This window comes from Myodes glareolus, chromosome 8 (genome assembly GCF_982192425.1).
Source record: "Myodes glareolus chromosome 8, mMyoGla1.1, whole genome shotgun sequence".
Classification (NCBI taxonomy): Eukaryota; Metazoa; Chordata; class Mammalia; order Rodentia; family Cricetidae; genus Myodes; species Myodes glareolus.
Genome location: NC_142033.1, coordinates 41,664,925 through 41,690,084, shown reverse-complemented (window position 1 = coordinate 41,690,084; position 25,160 = coordinate 41,664,925). Strand labels below are relative to the sequence as shown.

Below are 25,160 nucleotides of genomic sequence, written 5' to 3'. Positions count from 1 at the left end.
GGGTGACTTACAACTACTTGTCACTCTAGCTTCAGGAGACTTGCACTCCTGTGCACATGCACACATACACACACACTGCCCCACCCCACAGTTAATAAGTAAAAAATAAAACAGCTCACTACAGAAAGCCCAGGATACCCACAAGCATTCCTTTATTCAACATAAAGATCATTAGGAGCTATCCAAATTTACCTTTGCTAGTACTTCAGGAGAAACTTCCTCATCTGGAGACCACAATTTTCCATTCTTCTCACCTGTTGACTACAGACAATTGAAGAAATTGTTTTTTTTCATGTTGAGTAATATACATGTGAAAATAAATAGATAAAAGAACTTAGAAATGGAGAACAAAATTAGCAGAGTCATACTTTCCAATTTCAAACATGCTATAAATCTACAGTAATCAAGATCGTGGTGTAAGAACAGAGATACAAAACAATGGAATAGAGAGGAAAAAACTTTTATTAAAAACACTTCTATTGTAAGGGTCAATTCATTGACAAAGGCACACATACAAAGCTGTGAGAAAAGAACAATGTTTTTAAAGAAATGGTGCTAAGAAACCTGGGTCCCAACAAACGAAGACTGAAGCTAAACTGTCCTAGCAACTACAAACATCACCTAAACGGAAAGCATACTAGGCTAAAACTATAAACTCAGTACAGAGCACAGGAAGAAATCTTTGTTACCCTGCACTTATCAAAAGAAGGGGAATGTACAAATAAACCTTGCTGGTGCAGTGGTGAATGCCCGTAATCTCAGAATTTGGGAGGGAGGCAAAGCTAGAGCTCAGCCTTTGTTACACAGAGAGTTTGGGCTCAACCCGGGCTACATGAGACCCTAGCTTCAAAATACCAAAATTTAGCACCTTCACAAAACAACTGAAAGTACTAAAGAACCTGAGTAGACAGCTCTCCACAAAACACACAGACGCCAAGTAAACACGCAGAAACCATTCTAAATATCATAAAATAAACACACCCATAATAACAATATTTAATATTTATTCTTTCAAAAATCAAAACAGCCATTCAAAAAGGAGGTAAAGAAACTGGAACCTTCAGAATAGATTGTTGAAAATATTAAAAATGAAGGGACACTATGGTAACCGGTATGGTGATATCAAAAAATGTTCAATAGCAAATAATCACGACTCAGAAATTTTACTTTTAGTTACTTATCCAAAAGATCAGAAAATATTCTGATTGTACATATTAGGATTAATTACAATGTCAAATGGTGAAAAACAATTCCAAATTGTTAATTAATAAACAAACAAAATGCAGGATACACAAAGCAGTAATTTTCAGCAGGACAGAAAATACATGAAATTTTGATCAATACCATAACAAAATGATTCTTGAAAACATGCCAAGTAAAACAATCTAGATTATAAAAGGACAAGTATAGACCTTAAGATAGCTAGAGTAAATTCATAGAGTTAGCATGTAGAGGTTCTGAAGGGGAATTTGAGTATCGTGCACAATAAGCAGAGAGTGTTTCTATTTGGGAGGATAAATAATGTACCTACAGCTCAGGGGGAAAAGGCTCAGGATGCTGCCAAGCCTGACATCTTGAACTCAATCTCCAGGACCACATGATGGAAGCAGGGAGCTAACTTCTATCACATGCCCTCTGACCTTCACAAGCTCACATATGCACTGTGGTACAGCCCTCACCTAATTAAAAACATGTAATAGAAACTTTTTAAAAAAGATTGTGTGTGGTGGTACATGCCTTTAATTTAGTACTGAGAAGAAAAAGTCAGGCAGCTCAGTTTGAGGCCAGATTGATTTACACGGTGAATTCCAGACCAGCCAAGGAGAGCCACTCCTCTTTTTAAAAAGATAAACAAATAAGGCTGAATATGAGATTTAATTCCTGCACTTGGGAGTCAGAGGCAGGTGGATCATCTCTATGAGTTAAGGCCAGCCTGATCTCCATACACAATTTCAGGCCAGCAAGGGCTACACAGCGAGACCATGTCTTGAAAAGAAAATAGAAAACTAGCGCAGGAGATGGACAAAGAGAGGAAGAAACTAAACAACAACGAGGGTGAAAATATGAATTATGTTAATAAAATGTAGTTTAGAGTGCTCAATGTAACACTAAAAAGAATGATATGTCTAAGTGTGCCTTGTAGTTGAACCTTCCCTAATTCTGTGCTGTTAGAGTCCTTTAAAAATACATTATGGGGGCTGAAGAGATGGTTCAGTGATTAAGAACAATTGCTGCTCTTGCAGACAACCAAGATGCTATTTCCAGCACTCACATCTAGTTCTAGAGGATCCCTTGACTTTTCCTGGCCAAAAAAAGTGGAGCACTGCATATGGTACAGAGACATACATGCAGGCAAAATACTCAACACATAAAATAAAAAAGAATGGCAGGGGTGGTGGCACGACGCCTTTCATCCCAGCATTCAGGAGGTGGAAGCAGGCAAGATTTCTGGGTCAAACTGGTCTGTAGAGGGAGTTCCAGAACAGCCAGAGCTATAAAGAGAAAACGCTCGCTTGAAAAACAAAATGGAAAAAAAAAATCTTTAAAAAAGAAACTCTAATTTTAAAGTGACAAACAGTTATATTAATAGGGTACAGTAATTTTAAAACTAGAACACAATAAGGGTTAGATCCTAGAAGGCACATCAGTCCCCTCAAATCTAACATGCAAAGCATGTGCCTAGGCTTAATGCACACACTCACACTCACCCCACAGATATTCAGAAGTAAATGTTTCTATGATATACAGACAGCCTTAAACTCATGACTCTAAATTGAATAAATAAATGAGAAACTTACCCTGTCATTCATCAGAAGATCTTTAACAATAAAGTTTGCCACTACAGATTTCATTGGTGAAGCAAACTGATCTGGTGCTAACATGGAAATATGGCCAAGTGAAACTAATGGAGTGATAAGTTGTTCTGGTACGTCAGCATTCAGACTCCTACTGAGTGGCTATGAAAGAGAGAAAAGTCACCAATTGGTTTTAAGCATTTAGATGTTCTACAGTCGTTTTACCATGTACAAGTCAATCTGTTTTCCTGATTTAAGTGACATGATCATACTGAATTAGTTTGTAACAATTCTAAGTATTTGGTTATTTCACCAGCTTAAATATAATTTTAGTTCAAGAGAGAATGGCCTCCACAGGCTCATGTTTGAATGTTTGGTCCCCAGTTACTGAAATATTTTGGGAAAGACTAGGGAGGTGGCCTTGTTGGAAGAGGTGAGTCACTGGGGGTGATGGGCTTTGACATCAAAAGTCTATCTATATCTCCATTTCTCTGCCTGCAACTTATAAATAAGATGTGTACAGCTACTTCTGTAAGCCCATGCTTGTCTGAAAGTTGCCATGTTCACTACCATGATGGTGGACTAACCCACTGAAACTGTAAGCAAATTCCCAATTAAATGATTTCTTTTGCAAGTTGCTTTGGTCATGGTGTCTCAACACAGTAAAATAAAAGAGTAATTAAGACAATAATTGAAATTGAAAAAATACGGAAAAAAGATAAAGGGGAAAAATAAAGTCCAAATAAGAGAAGTAAGAATTAGGACATCAGTCTTTTATAATACTGAATGATAAAAAAGTAAAGGTTCATCTCAAATCATATCATCTCCAATTTATAACAACAGGGATGCCTTTCCTGAAGCAGAGTCTGTCTGCCCAAGGCCCATCTACATAGACTGAAAAGGGATTAGCCGTCAGGTATGGTTGGAGGTACTTAAGCAAAGCTGTCAACAGTCTGTGTGTATAGCCAGAGTGGAAATGACTAAAGGTAAGGAGAATATCCTCTAATATAAAATATCCTCCAATATGAAACATGTGAGCCTAGATCAACAGCTGGAATGGAGTGCTGAGTAGACAAGCGCTCTGAGGTGCTTGCAATGTAATGTAAGAACACATGTAAACAGGTTTATAAACTTACACTCCAGCTTTACCAAATGACAGAGACTGAGACAAACCAATGGAAACACATTCTATGTAGTAGGTATACCTCAAATATCTGTGCAAGCTGGACTTCCTTATTGGAGAAGATGGCATGGATACAATGCACAGCCTGTTTAGCTTGGTGTGGAGTACCCCTCTTTGCTTTCTGATGTAAAATGGGAATTAATGTTCTGCAAGAAATAATAATACAGTTGTCATTTTTGGGAGCATACAAATCCTGGGTTTCTTCTTATTCATCATTTCCCCTATTTAATCAGATCTGTTCAAAGGTTATTTTAAGTAAACAATTTTCATTTCAAGGCTAACTCATGAATATAGGAAAATAACAAAGAAGCTACCCTTAATTAATATTCTACAACTTGAACCAGAGCATATTCACATTTACCTTCTAAGTAGACATTCCTAATTTTTCAGTTCCCTTTAATAATTCCCTTCAGTTTTTTCAAAGAAGCCATGGAAAATCAGTAGTAAAAGGCCAAGTTTTATTAAACAGCTGAAATGATATCAGTGAGCATAAGTACACACAGATAGTTACACTCAGTTTGGTAAAATGAAATTAAATATTTCTAATAATCATTCAGTACATGTATGTGTAGCTATCATTTGAGTTATTGTGAACATGTATGAATTCAACAAATGACTATCAATACCTGAAAAGAACTATTATCATGGCTATTATTATAGCCATAGTAAGGAGGAGAAAGCTAAATCATAAAGATATAGAAAATGCCAAAAGTAACACAGATGGGAAAAGGTGATACTACATTCAAAGATGAAACTGAATTTTGAAGGTAAAGATCCATTAAAAAGAAAAAAAAACTCAATTTACTTAATCACTACAATAACATAAAAGATTAAACTAAAATTCTTTCCACAGGATAATATGAGAACAAATATAATAAAAAACAAAAACAAATGATGTCTATATGGCAAAACAAGTGGAGGAAGGAAATGTACTCACAAGAACCTACAAAGGAGGTACATACATGAAATAGGCACACAGTCTTAAAACATTAACAAGCTTCTTCCTTTTATTTTCCTAGCCTCATGAACAGACCTCACCACCAAATCTGGGGACATGTCACAGCCTTATGCATACACTACCTTGGAGGCACACACCCAGCCTTAGTTTCAGCTTTCATGATAAATATAAATACTTTTATAATCAGATGAAATCTATATAGCAACAGAACTCTACAACAAATTATTTGTTAAAACTTCAATACAATTTTTAAATGGTGTTATTTTATATACCAAAAACTTGATGCCATCAAATAAAAAGGCCTGCTTTTAACAACAGACTTTAACAGCAGTATTCAAGAGCACAAGCCATACACCTCAACCAAAAACCAAGAAAGTCTAGAACATGATGGTCAGTATAAACCTGACATGTTTATGAACATCTCAAGCCTATCTCCATGCATCATCAAACTAGGGATTTCCATGTCTAAATAGCCTTGCTAGCCCGAGAATCATTTGTTTTTGTTCTTAAGTTCACATCTATAAGCTCACTACTATTAAAACTGGTGAACACTAAAAAAAATACACTTAAATGTACTTTATTCTCACGATCATTTTCTCCATTATCAATTACCAAGCACCTAATAAATATTTTTATGATAAACACTATTTAATTGCCCTATTTTTCTTTGTTGGGATAGGAAGGTGATAGCTACTGAATTTATACCCAACTTGAAAAAAATGTACAGATTAAAGGATGCATCCATCATAAATATACTAAAATATGTAATTATGTTTATGTGCTAGTGTGTGGGCACGCACACTTGAGTGCAGGTACCGGTGAAGGTCAGGAGTCAGATCTGCTGGAGCAGGAATTACAAGCATAAGAGTGCTGTGAAGAAAGCTAGTACTTCTGTAGGAGCAGAGCGATGTGTGCTCTTAGCTGCTGAGCCATGTTTCCAGTCCCAGAAGATACAGTTTTGATTAAGTACAGGTATATAAAATTATTTTTATAAAAGCAAGCCTGAAGTGATATAAAAATAAACTAATCTTTCTTTCTGTCCCCATACCTTTGTTTTGTTTCTAGAGTGCTAGTATCCAAAGGCGCTACCACGGTGGTTACTGATGTCTTCATACTGTGTTTTTGCTTTTTTGTGTCTATTCCTTTTATCCTCTTAAGAACAAAAGGTTTCCTTCTTTAAAGTTAACTATTCCACCTGTATCTATTTTTCCAATGCTTCTTTTGATACAGCATTCTTTTAAAAAAGGTCTTGCCTTAAAATGTAGAACTATTCTAAGTCTGGAGGAAAATGTTATAAACTACATCCTACTGTAGTTTTTCCTTTTCTGTACACAGGCATTTGAAACAAGGAGGGACTCTTGTATTGTATGTCAAATACGCATTCTCCCATTGAGCTATGTCCTTAACTCCCAAATTCCCTTAAAAAAATTGAAAATATTTATTTATTTATAATGTTCTGCCTGCATGTATGCCTGCACAGCAGAAGAGACCACCAGATCTCATTAGAGATGGTTTTGAGCCACCATGTGAATACTGGGAATTGAACTCAGGACCTCCGGAAGAATAATCAGTGCTCTTAACTTCTCCAGCCCTTAAAGTCTTCTTGCCTGGGATTGCAGATTTGTGACAAGTCTAACCATAATGATCTTTTCATTATATGTACAGATATATAAACAAGATCATTTTTAGACCACAAGTTCTTTGAAGACAGGGACTGACAGTATAGACTTGTATCACACAAATTAAATTTAATAAAACCTTAGGAATCACGTGTTCTTTAATTACATTATGAGAAAAACCTTACTCGTATTTATCATGAATTATTTTCACATACAATGAACATCTGATGCAATAGATAATATCAACATGTTCTTCTATGTCTCCCTCCTTTACAAGTGTAATCCTAAAATGACAAATTAAAATATATAAATGTACTTTATTCCCATGGTCTTGCCACCATTATCAATTACCAAGCAACTAATAAATATTTTATGATGAACACTATTTAATTATTCCTATTTTTTTGTTTTGGGACAGGAAGGTTACAGCTCTGAACTTATATAGTCAATTTTAAAGAAAATAATACATAGATTAGAAAAATAAATTAATCATAAATGTAATAAGATATTTAATTCAGCAATAACATTTTGATTACTAAAATTTTCTAGTCATTTCCTTCTAAACAGTTGTAGTTTGTTCTTAAACCTATATCCTAATGTGATGCAACGAGGCAGGGAGGGGACAGAGAGACTAAAGGACACATAAAATCAGAACGAAAGTGGAAGTTTTTTTCTGCTCCCATCTTCCTCCATAAAAGAGAAATCAAGATTCTATTGCTCTCACACACATAAACTTTTGTGTGAACTGGGTTAAAAAAATACTCACGATCGTATCTGGGGAAGGTCTGTTTCTATTTTGTGGCCTGTGTTCCTAAAAATTTGTATTGCAGCTTCTGCTACCTTGTCATCTTCCATTCTTAGGCACTGTAACAAGGACTCATACGTCTCTGCAGAGTGGAACGAGGTAGGATGTGTGAAAGACAGAACCTGGAGGAATAGATACACCTTTAAGAGTGCAGCTCTAATCTATTAAAAAAAGGAGATTTCTTTCAACCAATAAATGTTCTGGTATACATATGTTAGCTACACCACATGAAATACATAGTACATATTTTAGTTACAATTACAGTTACTTTTACTCATGAGGCATTAATGAAACAATGCATGGTAGCTTAAAGTCATTTCCCCAAGATAGCTAATATGCTACCTTTGACGTAATCACTTAATCTCTTGGTTATTACTGCCACTTAGAACAAAGAATATCTTCTTTTAAAAAGAAAAATCATGTCTGTGTATGCTCGTGTTTGTGTGTGTGTATGTGTGTGTACGCACGTGCGTGCGTGCGTGCACGCGTATGTGTACACACGTGCAGGCTCATGCCTATAGAGTCTCGAGCAAATCTTTGGGCATCACATTCAGAAACACAGTTCTGCTCAAGACAGGACAACTTATTGCCTTGGAGCTCACTAGGCTAGAATGGCTTGCCAGTGAGACTCTGGGATCCTCCTGTCTCTCGTTCCCCAGTGCTGGGATTACAAGCATGCTACAAAGCTAGGCATTTTTATATGGGTAGTAGGGATCAAACTTAGGTGCTCATGTTTGCAAAGCAAGTTCTGACCAAATGGAAATTTTTGTTTTATGTGTACTAGTGTTTTGGCCTGCATGTGTGTCTGTCAGGCAGTTGTGACCTGTCAAGTGGGTGCTCGGAATTGAATCTCAATCCTCTAAAAACATCTTAAGTGCTGAGCCATTTCTCCTGCCCAAAGGCTCATTTTTCTCACAGAGAGTGATCTTCCAGTAGTATTAAGTACTCTCAGTCTATAAATAAATTTAAGTAAGAAAATTTTTATTTTAAGTAAAAGCTCCAAGTTTATTGATTTTAATGAAAAACAGAGCTTTGGCTGTCAAAATGATGATCTGTATAGAAATATGTCAAGTGAAATACTCACAGAAAGTTCATATATCATAATTATCAACAATAAAGACAGAACTGTGAACTTTTAATTACAAACATGTATTGGCTTATGTGTTTGGACATGGGCCCTAACCAGTCTCTACCATTAAGGAACTTATACCAGCTAACTTAGGAAATGGCTACATTATCTTCATGTGGGAATGATGAGGCTAGCTTCTATCGGAAACAAGAGCTAAGTAAAGAAGTAGAAAATTGAGCAGTCCATCTTTGTGTTCTTAAAAAGTAAACAGAAATGGGCTCAGTGACGTTTTTATTTGCAGAAAAACTAGAGAAATTCATTTTAAAAATGGACAAAAAGCAGTAGATTAAAACTCTGTGCCTCTGGGCTAGACACACATGAGCAGGGCTCTGGGTTTGATCCCTGGCACCTCCACTGCTCTCTTCAGCACAATCTTGTCTTTCCTTTATTTTGTCTTGCTGTAATTTCCATGTATTTTTGCCTCACCCTCTGTACTGGATTCAGTCGAGCTTGATCCAGTGTTGTGGTTAGACAAGACACACTTGAAGCCCGTGACAACACTGTCTTGCTCCCATGTCACTTCGTAACTTGGAACCAATCCTTTCATTAGTCCTGAAAACAAGTCTTACTTGCAGTCACAGTAAAAATTCTTGAGCCATACCTGGCTGTTTTATAGGTAACTGAATTATTTTGCATTCATTAAGATCATGAATAGCATGCTGGGCAGTGGTGGTGGTGCATGACTTTAATCCCAGCACTCAGAAGGCAGAAGCAGGTGGTTTTCTAAATTCGAGGCCAGCCTGATCTATAGAGCGAGTTCCAGGACAGTCAGGACTACACAGTGAAACCCTATCTGGAACCAATCTCCCCATCACACCACCCCCAAAAGAAAGATCATGAATAGCTTTAAAATGTCCCAATCATACAGATGATGTCAACAACTCCAGTGGTCAGTCAACTACCTCAGATACAATTTCTCTTAAAGATAACTCAGGATTATTTGGCATACACAGTCACAAGTAGAGCAGGAACGCAAAAGATAATCAGAAATAATATTTCATTTAAAAAGATTTATTATGTACATTGGGGTTTTGCCTGCATGTATGTCTGTGTAAGGCTGCCAGGTCCTTTGGAAACGTATTTATAGACAGTTGTGAACAGCCAAGCAGGTGCTGGGAATTGAACCTGGGTCCTCTGGAAGAACGCCCACTGCTAAGCCATCTTAACTGCTGAGTCATCCTTCAGCCCCATATACAGATCTTTTTAAAGAGATGCTACAATATTAATGTAAAAATGACTTTACAAATTATTAAAAACTATTTTAAAGATGCAAAATTTTTTTTATAAGATCTAATTTCTAGATAAACAGCTGGAATCAGTACTTGGCAGTCTGAGAGGTAGAAGGATAAATGAGAGCTCCATGACAGTCTGGGCTATAGAATGAGAGTCTGTTTTATTTTGATTTATTTTTTAAACATTAAAAGAAATGGACGTAATTTCTGCCAGAAATTTTTGATTTTTTTTACACAATCTAAAGTATATAAGCCTGCTGTTGCATACCCTAAAGGGAACACCATTATGAATCTTTAGAAATAAACAGAGATAAAATTGTTTTAAAAATACCTTAAGAAGTTCAAGTCCTGAGCGAATGGCTGAATCTGGACTTACACCCTCCTCTTCATCATCTGCTGTCCCTTCTATTGATTTATTCATCAATTTTACTAGTGCACTATTAAAAGAAGGAAATATAAGTTAGTTAAGACTTCTTGAATTAGTAACAGGATCCCAACTGAAATATGATAAGCATAGAGAATCTAAAAAGACAATGGTAAAAGAAGGTTCTATAGCCTGACCACTTGATGGGTAAGGTTACTTTTAGGTGACCCTCCCCAAAACATAATGTGTATATTATAGTAACAACAACGACTAAAAAATAAGCTATTAATATTAGCTATTTCAATATTCATTTCTCTATATAAAGAGAGTTAGTAATTGGCAAATGGCCACTCCAAACAAAATTTAGACACTAGGGCAGGAGGATGGTTCAGTGGGTAAAGGTGCTTGCTAGCAAGCTTGATGCCGAGTTTGATGCATGACCCACATCTGAGATGGCAAGGATTATTGGAAGTTGTCCACTGACCTCCAAATATGTGCTACATGTGCATATTAAAACACATACAATAAATAAAAGTAACTTAAAGATCCAGCAGTGAACAAATACAGGGAAAATAGTGTTAATTCCACTAGCATCAGTAATTCCATTCTAAGAAATTATAACAAAAAATTAACTAGTCAGAAACATGCTGTATTCATGAACATGCAAGTAGATAACATGAGATTGTAAACAAGTTATCTTTTCCATATATTTCCTGCCATAAAATAGAATAATACGTGATCTATAGAATCATGATATCTTATAGAATAGACCTATTTGTTTGAGACAAGATCTCACATGTATCCCAGGCTGACTTCTCTTGGTCCTTCCTGACTCAAGTCTCCTAAGTGGCAAGATTACAAGTGTCTAGATACTTTCTCTAAGTAAACTAATACTATTTAAAATAAAAACAAATACGAGATCAGGAATGCAGTTTTTATATAGACTGCCAAACTTGTCAAGCTCTGGGTTTGATCCTCTCTGCCACACAAAATCAGGTGTTGTGGTGCTTGCCTGTAATTCCAGCATAAGGGAACCTAAGGGAGGCGTGCCATGAGTTCAAGGCCAGCATGGGCTACACAGTGAACACCAAGTCAGCTAAGGTTACACAGCAAGATGTTCTCTCAAAAAACAGTTAGGGATAGGGGTGAGGAATGGAGTGAGAAAGATTCTTTTCCTTTGATGCAATAACTGTTTCAATCAAATTATTATGATTTGTTTTATCAGATTGGGTCTTTGCATATTGCTCAGACTTGCCTTTAACTCAGTCTTAGTGATCCTCCCGTCTCAGAGTAGCTGGGACTAATGCACACCACTCGTGGAAATCAAACAATGTTTGCTCTTGCTGAGACAGGGTCTCGCATAGCCCAGGGTGGCCTTAAATTCAATGTGTAGCAGAGGATAGTCTCTTCTCTACATGGCAAGAGCTGGAATTACAGGCATATGTTACCATTACTAGTTCTAGTAGTAAAGAATTTATTTGTTTTAAATACAAAGTATGAACCTGAAGTGTGTGGTACACAACTGCAATATCACCACCTGAGAAGAAAAAGTACAGACAGCCAGCATGGACTATAGAAAAAGTAAAATCATGAGATGTGGAGAGATGTCTCAGTGAGTGAGATTACAGAACCTACATCAAGTGGATCAAGGCCACCTATAACTTTAGCTCAAGGAAGCTGACACCCTTTTCATGGTGTCCCAAAGGGTACTACTCACCCGCACAAACCCAATACAGATACACAAATAAAATTAAATCTTTAGATATCCAAAAGTGAACTATTAAAAGAATCCAAAGTTTATTTTCCAAATATACTCACTTGCCACAAATTCGCTTCCTCTTTATTTGAAGGTGCCTGTGCTGTAATCAGCTAGCCTGGTCTGTCCCGAGTACCCTGTCCCTTTAATACAAGCCCCGCATACTCGCAACCCTACCTCCTACCTCCAGCCTGCTGTCTTTCTGTTCCTCTTCAGAAGAAGTAACTACAGCTTCTGCCTCTCTCTCCTCTCCCCCTTTCTCCCTTTCCTGCCCTTCTCCTTGTCCCTCCTCACCTACAAACCACTAAATAAACTCTATATCCCAGCTCTCTATGCATGGCAGATCTATCTGTCAGAAGGTGGCATTCAATGTCCTACAAGTAGTTACAGGTGGTTATCAGCTGCCTGTAATGGGTTCTAGGAACTCAACATGGGTTCTCTGGAGCCTAATTCCACCTAGACTAAAGGTCAAAGAGTTGGAACTTACCAAGATTATTGTGTTTCTACCTCAAACAAAGGTCCCACCTAGATTTAGATCAGAGAGTTCTTCTCTCTCAAGATTATTGTCAACAGGTGTAGCTAATATACAGACCTTGTATTTCAGGAATAGAAAAGTAGGCAAGTTTCTACCTCAAACAAAAGTCTAAGAGTCCAACTAAGATTCCAGTTCCCTCAAAGAGATAATATTGGATTCCATCCAGGGAGTGGTTGGTTTGCCTACAGAAATTTTTGGTATGGGGCATGAGCGTGACTTGTTTTGTTCTTGCAACAGAATGTTTAACTGGATGTAGCCCACTTCAACTGGTCTTCAACTCAATTCTTCATATCGAGTTAAGGTAGTTTCTTTTTTTTTTTAAATCTTACTTCTATCTCTTGTGGTCAGGGTATTTTAAGCAATTGGAAATTAAACACAGGTGATTTCAGTATTCACTGGCACTCCCTCCCGGAACTTTTCATGTTTTCTGCTTTATTATTTTCACATCTTTGTGCTCTTTATATTTTTAATCCCCAAGTCCCTACCCTGGCAAGTGGTATTTTTGTCCTGGTCCCCGACAAGGTTCTCTGCAGGAGCAGCATATGCTCCAAGCATATACTGAGTAGTATTGTCTATCTTTTAATTCTGAACACCCAGGAGGCAGATACAGGTGAAGTCTGAGGAAAGCTTGGTGTATACATAGTGAGTACAAGGCCAGACAGTGTCCTGGAGAGAGACCAATCTCAAAAAGAGAAGGAAAAAAAAAAAAAAAAGAACAGTGTATGTTGTGTAACTGCAGAACAGAACTATCTAGCTCCCTTGCATTTTACATACATTTTTTTTATTATGTGTCTGTGTGTGTGCATACAAACGCCATGACACATGTGTGGAAGAGTCAGTTCTCTACCATGTGGATTCTGGAGATCAAATTCCAACATTACAGCTGTTGGCAAGCATCTTTACGTGCTCAGCCAAACATTGACCTACTTTTTAGCCATTCCTCCTACAAAATAGGAGGACTATTTGATGACATCATTATTTCCTCATGACTCAGTTCTTTCTCTTTACCTTTTCCCATGTTAATTTTACTTTCATTCCTAGGTTTCAACCACTATTACAATGACTAGTGTAGTTTTAACATTTTTAATTAATTTCAGGATGGATAATTTTCTGCCTCTCTCAATTTTTTCTTTTTCCTCCTCCTTTTTGGTTGTCTTCTCAAACAGGGTTTATGTAACCCTGGTTAGCCTGGAACTCATTATATAGACCAGGTTAACCCCCAAATCACAGAGATCTACATGCCTCTGCTTCCCTGGTACTGGGATTAAAACTATACATTTTACAATTCTACACTGTAAGTTATTCGTGGTGGGTGGCCTGATCACAACATGCAGGAGGCTGACAAGTTCACGACCAGACTGGTTTATATAGCAAGTTCCACATTCTGGGCCAGTCTTAGACATATAGTGAGACCCACCCTCAAGAAACCGAAATAGCCAGGCAGTGATGTCATATGCCTATAATCCCAGCACTGAGGAGGCATTGTGAGTTCCAAAACAACAGCTAGCGCTCGCTCTCTCTCTCTCTCTCTCTCTCTCTCTCTCTCTCTCTCTCTCTCACACACACACACACACAGGCACACACACATGCGTGTACGCTGTCCTACACAATTATAGTACTAACCTATCTAAATAATTTTCGACTGCTTTCCCCTTTTTTCTGTCTGCTATTATTCCCTAAGACAATTACCAATATTTGCCAGCATATAATACAAAAGACAAGTTAAGTGTGGCAAATTATGTTTTAAGTATTATTTAATATGAATGATATTTACATATATATAAACCTCTCCATTATTTAAATATTGCTATAATTTTTATAGATTTGGAAACTGAAGCTCAGAGTACCTAAGTAACCCACAAACTCAAGATCCGTGACCTGGATTATATCCTCTGAAGTCTTTACTTGGTTAATCTCTATAATTTATACTTCCTTTTACCACTCATCAGATGTACAGCTTATTCTTGGAGCCCTCTATAATAACACACCCACTCACAGAGTTTGGGTTATATAACTTATTCTTCATTGGGTACACAATGTACTTTACACATAGCTTTTATTATTTTTAAAGCTAACCTACAAAAACTATCAAAACCTAACACTAAGTTTTTTTATTTGTAATCTACTATTCTGAAGATTTGGCTAAACATAAGGAAGATGTCCTTTTATTTTTGGATATAGTTTAGTCCAGATCTAACTACGTCTATCTGGTTAGCCATAAACTAAGAGAGATCCATTTCCTCTGCTTTTTAAATGCTCAGATTAAAGGCGATCACTGGAATTCTTACAAAATTACTCTGTTAGAAATCTTAACAAGGATGTTCTTCTCTGAATCAAATACCTGATGGCAAAATAAATTTCTGAGTTTTCAGAAGGCTTCTTAACACTGGGACTCAAACAACAGTAACCTGCTGACATAAAGAACCCCTGTGAGATTCCCTGATGTCACTGCACATCCCTATCAAAGTTAATGCACAGTCAGGAGTTCCTATTCCTACTACATTGTATCTTTAATCTGACCCACTAAAACGTGATGCTACAGTGCCAGGGGTGACTTGATAAATACTGACATGTACTCAGTATTGGAAAGATCCTGAATTCATTCTCCAGCACACAGGTATGTACTCCTGAGTTTGTACCCCACCCCAACACATACACAGCAAGCTGCAAAAAAGGCAGGGCAGGTGAGAAGTAAATGGTACAGATCAAAAGATACTTACTGACAAGAAATATATCTACATTTTTTAAATTAACTATGGACAAAAATTTTATTATCCAAACTTTTGTTCCTTTGTTTTCTTTTTTTGCCAAGAGGAAAGTCAATCAGGAAGTCTTAATTTAATCACAGTAAAAATGATGTTCTGGGCTGAATTGTTCCTCTCTAACTCACAGATTTTAGCGACCAGTATCTCACAATGTGACTATATTAGAGATACAGCATTAAAGAGTAATTATATAAAAAATTATATGGATGAGGTTAACCTAGGATGACCACTATTTTTAAAAAATAAGAAAAGTAGGACACTGATTTATTTTGGATACACAGAGAAAAGACCATTTGAAAACACAATGAGAAACTGGTAGCTATCTTGAGAAGAAGGAAAAGAACTTTTTTTTTTTTCTTTTTTGGTTTTTCGAGACAGGGTTTCTCTGTAGCTTTATAAAGAGGCTGTCCTGGAACTAGCTCTTGTAGACCAGGCTGGCCTTGAACTCACAGAGATCCATCTACCTCTGCCTCCCGAGTGCTGGGATTAAAGGCATGCACCACCACTGCCCGACGGAAAAGGACTTAAAAAAAAATAAATGTTCTACTGTACACTTGTCACATTCTGAGGTATCTTGCTAGCCAATGGTATTTTGTTATGGTAACCCTTGAAAACCAGTATAACATGCCTTCCCATAGAACCCACAGTAGTGATCACACAGATGAAATAACTGAGTACCAAGATTAGGTCTCCAGATCCAGATATCTGGATTAAGAACCAATGAGTGCTACAAAGTATACCAACATGAGTAACAATTATCACTACAAGACAGAATCATTCATACAAATTTACAATAAAACTCTTAGAAATAAAATGTGTGGATTGTTTTTTTAAAAAAAAGTTCTGATTTTCATTATGCCATTCACATACATCAAGTACAGTGATAAAACAAGACATAACATAAAATAACATGAACACTGAAATGCTTAAGCAAACTTAGCTGTTAGCAGATAATCACACAGAACTAACATTTTCTTTATGTAGTCTATATGTATTCTAGGATTTTGAAAATTAGTACACACAGAATAAATCTAATAGTAAGAACTTATAAAAAAGTAAAAGGCATTAAATATAGCTTAATAGTCATCCGTTACATTAAAGTAATAGATCTCTGTGGGTCCAGCACTTAAGCTCACAAACATGCTCTTGGGATGAGTGTATTTATTCTGCACAAATCTCCTGGCTTACCTTATGGCTTCTGAATCAATATGCACAGGAGCAATTCTTTCCAACAGAAATTTGACCATCTCTAGAAAAGGGTTGGTTGGCTGCTTAGGATTTGCAAGTTTCCGAGCTATTTCTCTCTATAAAAGAAAAGTTTTACTCTAAGTTTCATCATTCTATGATTTTTCACAAGAATAACTATAGGGAGAGAAGCACTGAAAAATTCAAAACCAGGAAGAAATGAAAACAAAAATATACATAGTAAGTAATCACTAAAAAATCCAGACAGTGAAAAAAACAAGAAAGGATTGAAATGGTTTTAAATGACTTGATTTTGGTTTGTACTTCCGCTATACAATTTCTATTTACTGTAACAACATAAATGCTCTATTTAAAAAAATTTCATTCAGTCATAAATGGTTTATTTCATGATTAAATAGAATATTGGGCTTTCTTTCAGTTAATTTCCTAATTACATTTTAATATTATGTGTCTATGTATGTATGTGAGTGAACGTCTGTGCACATTGAATGTAGTGCCAACAGAAGTCAGAGGACAGTATCAGAACTATTTCTCTAAAAGGTTACAGGACCTAGAGTTACAGGAAGTTGTGGGTTGCTCTATGTGAGTTCTAGAAAATGAACTTTATAGTCTTCTGCAAGAGCAGTATGAGCTTGTAACTACTATCAATCCAGGCCTAATTTATTTTTTGAAAAAGGAAAGGGCAGCAAGGTGACTGAGGATAAAGGGGCTTGCTGGGGAGCAGGAAAGCTGAGTTTGATCCCTAGGACCCATACAGTGGAGAGAAAACTGTCCCCTTTGACCTACTTATCCCCTTGCACCCACAGAAAATTAATAAAAACTTTAAAATGAGAGGGGGTTATGCAGCATAAATATAATGGAATATACATAAATTTGGGGTAGTAGAGACCCTTCAGAAGCACCAAGCCCAGGAACTTCAGAACAGCCTAGGCCAGGGAGACCTAGCATAAAAAAGCAAACCAAAAAATCAGAGAGAGAGGTGCTATGTTTAAAAGTCTGGCAATATTTTTAAATTCTGAAAAAACAGAAGGAAGAGATAAATAGAAGTATGAAGTTTTCCAGAATTTTAATAATGTGAACACAGCATTATTTCACACTATTCTGAATTCATGAATCAAAGTAATTGTCTCTATTTTTCAAAGGTGGCAGTAATATTAACTATCTCTGACAAGAACGGGCTCTTACCTTATTATGTCTAGGTCTTTCAGGTGATTTAACAGTGTTAATACACATCCAACCAGGTCTAAACTCAATTTCATATCACAAGTCACAGACAACATGTCATCTCCCATTTTTTAATTTAAATTTTATTTTATTATTAGAAGCATGTGTGTTTTATGTGGGTGCATGCATTCTATAAGTTGCATATAGAAGATAGAGGACTACCTTCAGCAGTCAGTTCTTCCCCTTCATTATAGGTTTTAGAAATGAATTCAGGTGGGAGCTTGCCACCGAACAATAGATCTACTATTTTTAAAAAGAACAGTTCACTCCCCAAAACTAGAAAAGTGATCTAGACATAGTGATCTAGTTCCTACATGTCCTTTAAGATTCAACCCAGGAGCCACTTATTCCAGATTAAGTTATTCTCTGACCTGTTTCTACCCCTTCCAGGGTTCTGTCTGTGATGTTCTTCCATATATAATTCTATTGCAACACTTACCATGTTGTGTTTGCTATCAAAATATTGACCTATTTCTGTCACTTAAACTACAAGTTATCATGTATAATACAAATTACTAAAAGTAACAATAAATTAAGACAGTGTAAACATGATCAAGGGAAAAGTAAATTTAGATTTCTGAAGATCCAATGTATATTTGGACAGCCCTATACAGAAATCTTTTGTTGTTGCTTTGTTGAAAAAGGGTTTTAAGAGACTAGCCTCTAATTATTCATTCTGTCTTGGCCTCCCCAATGCTGGAGTTATAAGCATGAACCACCTTCACGCTTATTTTTTGCTCTCTAATACAAATTAGACGCCGAGTACAGCCCTCTAATAACTCTTCTCTATTGTCTCTACAACGTTACACAGTACAATGTTCACCCTGCTAACCCCCGCAGCTTACAGGGTCTTGTGTGTCTACTTTACATATAAAAACAGGGGTGATTGCTAATAGCAAAGTGAGAAGAGCAGGAACCATTAGCAGGCTCTTAAAATTACATATCTCTATATATCTATATCTGTGTGTGTGTGTATGCATGCCACCAAGGGCTTGTCGGAGTAAGAGGCTAACTTGAAGGATTCTATTGTCTCCTTCCACCACATAGGTAAAGGATCAATCTTCAATCATCTAGCTTTACATGAAGTACCTTTATGCACCAAGCTATCTGACTAGCTCTGTTTTATTCTTTTATTAAAAACAAACACAATCAGGATCTCACTATGGATTGCAGAGTGGTCATGAACTCATGGTGATTTTCTTGCCCTCACCTCCTAAAGGCTAGGATTACAGATAAGTACTATCAGACCTATCTATCAAGCTATTTTTTAGACAAATTTATCTCCACCTTCCTGATTCTTAAAACCAGAAGCAGTGACTGCACGCACTGCCTGCTCACTACATTCGTTCCTGGATATTTTAATTACAGACTTCTGTAATTTATTTACATTTATTTATTCATATATCTATTGTGTGTGTTTGTGTGCACACGTGCATGTATGAGTGTATGAATGCATACATATATAGGGTTCAAAAGACAAGTTGGGACTCAGTTTTCTTGCCCACCATTAGGGTTTCAGGAATTGAACTTAGGTTCTAAGGTTTGGGGGCAAGAATTTTTATCAGCTGAGTCCTGAAGTCAGCCCCATAAATATGTATTTTTGAAGCCTATTATATATTTCTGGGGTAACAACCAAGGGACTCATGCTATTGCTCTTATTATCAAATTCAAGTTAAAGCCCTATTTTCTCAAATCAAAGTATCCCTTGATTACATTTTCATCATCATCATCATTCATTTTTTTTGGTGGGTGTGGTATTTGGTTTGCTTTGTATTATGTGTGTGTGCTGTGCATGTGTACACCTATGACTAAAACAGTGAGCCCTCAGGGAAGATCTGTCTTTGCCTCTACAAATCTAAAGATGAGTGAGGTGCCACGCATCACCTTTTACATGGGACCTGGGCACCTCATGATCATAAGCCCCTGCACTGGTTCTTACAAAAAAAAATGACACTATCACACATTTATAAAATACAGGCTCTACCTGTAATTTAGTCACTATATCCTGCTATGAAATGAAACATGAAAAATGTTCTTTAATGTTTCATTGTCCTTATAGGTAACTTTAAACCATATGCTCTCGTGGGTAATTAAGTCATTTCATTGTATCAATCCAATTATATGAGAAGATTCTTTGAGACCTACGATACTACTAAATTCTAAGTACATGTAATCTTTAAAGCAGAAAATTATTCAGGTAAGTGCAAAGGTGGAATTATCAGGACACTTGGTCCATGAATACACCTGGGCAAAGAAGAGCTCTCTTGTCGAATGGACCTTACAGCACATCTTACATACTGATCAGTTCCCCACAAAGAATAAAAACTGTTTTAGACTCCTTGACCACTTCGTAAGAACATTTATTATAATCTTTAATCCCTCATTACATATTTAAATAATTATCAACTTTAATCCTTTTCAGAACAAAGGTAAAAATAAGTAACCAAAATGCTAATCTTTTCTTCATGTTTAAGCCTTGTCTTTGCATAATGTATACCATCCGCATAGCACCATTAAGTGCTGAAGACACAAACTTTTCTTCTCTAAGTTTCTATCCTAGTTTCCTAGAAAATAAGGAGTGCAAGAAGAGATAAATCTACAAAAGAATTTATTTCTTCTACAAATCAAAATCTGTATGATGACATGATTATAACTAAATTATTGGCAGGCTTTTTCTATTTTTCAGAGAAAAATAGAAGGAAGTGCATGCATACAAAACATTATGAAAATTCTTTTCCGTTTCTTAAGTGAAGGAACACATATTAAATAAAAAGTCTTGGTCATTCCCTAAGACCAGTATATCTGGCTGAGATCTTTGGGAAAGGAGAATTTAGTTGAATTTGGATATATTACTAAGTAATTTAGCATCTACCATATGGTTAAAAGAAACACAAAAAATATATGTAATGAAATACAGATTTCTCCAAATTATTAGAAAAAAATTATAAAAGCATAATTCACTAACCACACAAATGTCAGCTTGTTTGCATGAACAGGTTGGGCTGATTAACAATTCTAACTGAGACCGCAGCTTCTCATCATCACCAAGAACCTGGTTAAATTTCTTTACAAAATCTTGTGCTTTGCCAGGGTCAGGTAAATTCTCTATAAAATGAAGAGAATAAATATTAGAAAAGAAAGATAACTACACTAAAAGTATCTTTAAGACATTGGTGAGGGGCTAGCGAGAAGATTTAGCAGGTAAGAGGTTCACTGTAGGGGAAGGGACTAGAGAGATAGCTCAGCAGTTAAGAACAATGAGGCTCCTGGGTTCATTTCCCCCACCAACATTGCAGCTCACAATTGTGTGTAACTCCAGTTGCATGGGATCTGACATCCTCACACAGACATACTTGCAAGCAAAACAATAATGCACATAAAATAAACAAAAATAAGTTATTAGAAAAAAGTGTTTACTGCTCTTGCAAAGGACCCAGTACCCACATCAGGTAGTTGACAACTGCTTTTAACACCAGAGGATCTGTTATCTCTGGACTCCTCAGGTACATAACTCAAACTCATACTTACACATATTTAAAAATAAAAACAAAATATTATAAATAAATAAATATTGGTGACCCAGTAAGACAGTGAGACAAAGGGCTTTTATAAACGAAATTAAGGAATATCTTTTACCATTTATTCATAAATGAATAACCTGTCTTAAGTGGCTGGAGAGGTGGCTCAACAGATAAGACTACTTGTTGCTCTTGGAAAGGAGCCAGTTTCAATTCTTAGCGCCTCATGTTGGCTCACAAGCATATCTATAAGTCCAGCTCCAGGGAACTGAACAGGGACATATATGATGCACATATATGCAAGCAAGAAAAACATTCATATATGAAATATATATGAAAAAGCCTGTTTGATATTTATTTCATGCTCACCGGGTAATAAAACATACTTACTTGCTATGGTCATCAGTTTTCCAAACATGGCAGAACAGTTAGCCTCTGACTAAAATTTAAAACAAAAATGAAAGAACTAGTCATTTGTATTAACAATTTTTTGGAAAAAAAATTAATACACTGAACAATGTTCATCATCTTTAAATAACTCATCATAATCTAACTAGGGCTATCCTTACTTGTCGCCGTGCGTGTGTGTATGTGTATGAGAGAAAGAGTTTTTAGCAAAGAATAGTAGAAAAAGAACATATTAAGAAGAAAAAAAGAAAAAAGATATTATCAGGAAAATTGAGAAGACTGAATAGCCAGCTGTGGTAGCATGTACTTGTCATTTCATATACGAAGATAGGAGTATTGCTTGAGCCCAGGAATCAGCCTTGGCAACATAACCAGCAGGCCTATGCTCTTGCTGCAACACATTCCTGGTTAGGTGGACTGGGCCCTAATTGGGAGTCAAAACAAATACTTCCTTCCTTAAGTTGCTTTTGAACTTGTCGGGTGTTCTGACACCAAAATAGGAAAAGGAACTAATGTATGACTAATATCCCAGCTACCAAATGTTGAGAACGGAAGACTGTTGGGAATTTGACGGGCAACACAGTGATTTCTAGACTAGCTTGAGCTAAAATATTGAAAACAAGAAAGAAACAAACAAAAAAACATGTAAAAAAAGAAACAAACTAAGAATGTAATTTAGCTTTGAAAACAGCTGAACCAACATTTGGAAATTAAAACACCTTGAAATACCTTCATTACACCATATTACTGAACAAAATAGTGACTTGCAATATGTAATTTAAAACAAAAATCATAAACCTACTGTAGGCTGCTTGTGTAAATCCAGCAGTTCACGCACATGACTCCGAAGCATGTTCTGACACTTCCACATTTCATTGAGAGCTCTGTATATAGTTATAAACATAAAAAGATACATTTAACAATACTGCAAACTGTTCAACTTTATGACTTCTTAAGTGTGCTATTTCTATATTCCTACATAAAAATTTTAAGCAACAGTTTATTAGAATTTAAACAAGTTTAAATTTAGCAGGCATTTCGCCACCGAGTGAATGCCCCGGTTCAAAGAATCAATTTGATCTTGCCAAGGTCATAAATGGACTGAAAGAGCTTTAATTCTAAGCAGAGGGAGCTGGAGAATTCTGGTCTAATGAAAAAAACAGAAAAATGAAAGGTGTTAAAGAGTACAAGTGGAGGCATACAGAAACTGGAGTAGAGATGAATAAACGACACAGGATTATTGAGTGCCAGAAAAACAGACCTAGGAGAGATGAAGACTGCTCAAGAGTCACCTGAAAGCCTCCTCCCTGAGGACTAGCTTTCACAGTCCCACAAAGTGCCACACAAGCAGTCCGGGGAAGGAAGCAAACCAATAGTCCTACCCAGCTGTGACACCTATGAACCACAGCTAGCATAACACAATAGCCCCGAGGATGCAATAGTTGCACTCATATCTTTTTAGTAACCAACTAGAATCACTATCCTTAAACAAAGAGACAAATATTGTACTAGAGAACCTAGCCAGGTTTGAGGTCATGAATCTTATGACGAACAAATCACACCACCACTGGTATAATTCCTAACTGCATTCTAAGTATTTATCTCAAAGGTAAATGTCGCTCCATCCCTCATCAAAGAAGCTTCCCTTCACAAAAGATGGAGACCATTACAATAAATAACAACCAATCAAAACGCAAAAAATAAGTGACTCTGTTGTGATTAGCCCAAATTCACTCATCTACAACAGGACCATGGTAACTAGAACTTAGGGAACATTACAGACAAAAGAGCAAAAATATTTTTGGGAGCCAGAGGACCAGGAAATCTAGGGAGATTGTACCTCTTAGGATGGACAGGGAAGCTTTACTAACAATAGCTCAACAGGCTGCCTAAACAAGACCTGAACAAGGGTACCACCAATAGACATGCTAACATGGAGGAAGAAATCTCATGGGGCCTACCCTCGACAAAGAACCATAATGAACTGAAGAAATTCTAGAGGTGACAAATCGTCTTCCCTAGGGACGACCCCTCATTAGTTATCTCGTACAAGTGATCAGTCCTGAAATCATGCAAATCAAGCTCATCAAACTCAGCAGGCTGTATTTATGTATTTTGGCACGTGTTAACAGCCCCCAATATGAAGCAAAGAAAAAGAGAGGTCATGAATTCAAGTGGAAGTAAGGAGGGTGGGATACTTAAATGGATGGAAGGAGGAAAGGGAAAGAGGAAATAATGTAATCATAATTAAAAAATTAAATGCTAGACTAGAAATGTTCAGTAGGAAATATTTGCTATACATAAATAAAGACCTTTCTTCATATCCCAGTATGCATGGAAAGCATTAGTCCATGTTAATAATCCCCGTGTACCTATGATTACACTGGAGGCAGAGAGAAAAATGCTTGGAAGCTTGAGGGCTAGCAAACCTAGTACAGACTAGGCGAACAAAATGTCCTGTCTCAAACAAGGTGGAAGACAGGGACTGACACCTGACAAGGTCTGTTGATGTCTACATACCTGCTGCTGCACATGCACACTTGAACACATATGCATACACAATCATATAAAAATTGAAAAATGAATTGAACTGTCACCAGGTATGGTAGAGCATGCCTGTAATCCTAGCACTTAGTAGCCAAAACAAGGAGATCATTGTAGTCTGTATGAGCCTGGGCGACAAGAGACCATGTCAAGACATCAGGAAAAGAAAGAAAAAGATTTCTGACCTCACACAAATCCCCTCTATATTCCAGTTGTCAAGAGCACTTCTAAGAATTATGGTGACTTAACACTCATGTCTAGATATGTAGAAATAAACATAAATGGAGGACTGATGGCAGTGGAATACATGGTCAACAAGCACAGAGCTCTGGGTCCCATCCCTAGAACTATATAAACTGTGTGTTCCAAGTGTCCTATTGTAATGCCAGTGTTACAACCAGAAATTAAAGGTCATCCTCAGCTACATAGCAAGTTAAAGCCTAATCTGGGTTACAAAAGGCCCCGCTGAAAGGGAGAGAAGGAAAAGAAATACAAAAAGTATAAACAAACAGCAAGATTCAGCCACCTGAAAGGAGCCTTAGCTTCCACCAAGAATCTTCCAAAGAGAGATGAATAACACCGACTGAAATGTCTCAGGGTCACAAAATGAGGCTGTGGGATTTCTACCGAAAAAGTATAATCTCAATCCAACAAGAAAAACATTGATTGGAAGATCCCCAACTGAGGCCAAATTGTATAATATAACCAGATACAATATTTATGCAACACTGTTCTAAAAAATGTAAAAACTGTTCTAAAATGTAAAAACTGTTCTAAAAAATGTAATAAGAAATCACAGATGGTGGAAAACTTATCCATAGGTAACACATAGACAATTTAAAAAATTTAAATACAGTAAATTGTTGTATAATATTGAATTAAAATTTTTTCAGATCAATCTTATTTATATGTCTATGTAAACATATGCCATGTGTGAGTGGGTGCCCTCAAAGGCCAGGAGTTACAGGCAGTTGTGGACAGCCAGATGTGAGTGCTGAGAACTGAACTCAGGACTTCTGAAGAGCAACAACTATTTTTAAACGCTGAGCATCTCTCCAGCCCAAATTTTAAAATTTTAAGTCATATAAAGGTTATGTAGGTAAGAGGTCTTTCTTCATA

The 25,160-nt window shown here is 36.6% G+C and overlaps 1 protein-coding gene across 3 annotated transcripts in view; it reads right to left on the bottom strand.

The window, feature by feature from the left end:
* Pds5a (PDS5 cohesin associated factor A) overlaps window positions 1-25,160 on the bottom strand; it is a 101,140-nt gene that overhangs the window by 25,197 nt on the left and 50,783 nt on the right. For all 3 annotated transcript variants that reach the window (XM_085691854.2, XM_085691856.2, XM_085691855.2), the window contains exons 14-22: window positions 22,300-22,381; window positions 21,480-21,528; window positions 20,537-20,676; window positions 16,330-16,445; window positions 10,053-10,158; window positions 7,322-7,482; window positions 4,001-4,124; window positions 2,799-2,957; window positions 193-261 (exon numbers count right to left, since the gene is read on the bottom strand). In XM_085691854.2, the coding sequence (XP_085547980.1) occupies window positions 193-261; window positions 2,799-2,957; window positions 4,001-4,124; window positions 7,322-7,482; window positions 10,053-10,158; window positions 16,330-16,445; window positions 20,537-20,676; window positions 21,480-21,528; window positions 22,300-22,381 (1,006 nt within the window). The remainder of the gene's footprint in view (window positions 1-192; window positions 262-2,798; window positions 2,958-4,000; window positions 4,125-7,321; window positions 7,483-10,052; window positions 10,159-16,329; window positions 16,446-20,536; window positions 20,677-21,479; window positions 21,529-22,299; window positions 22,382-25,160) is intronic.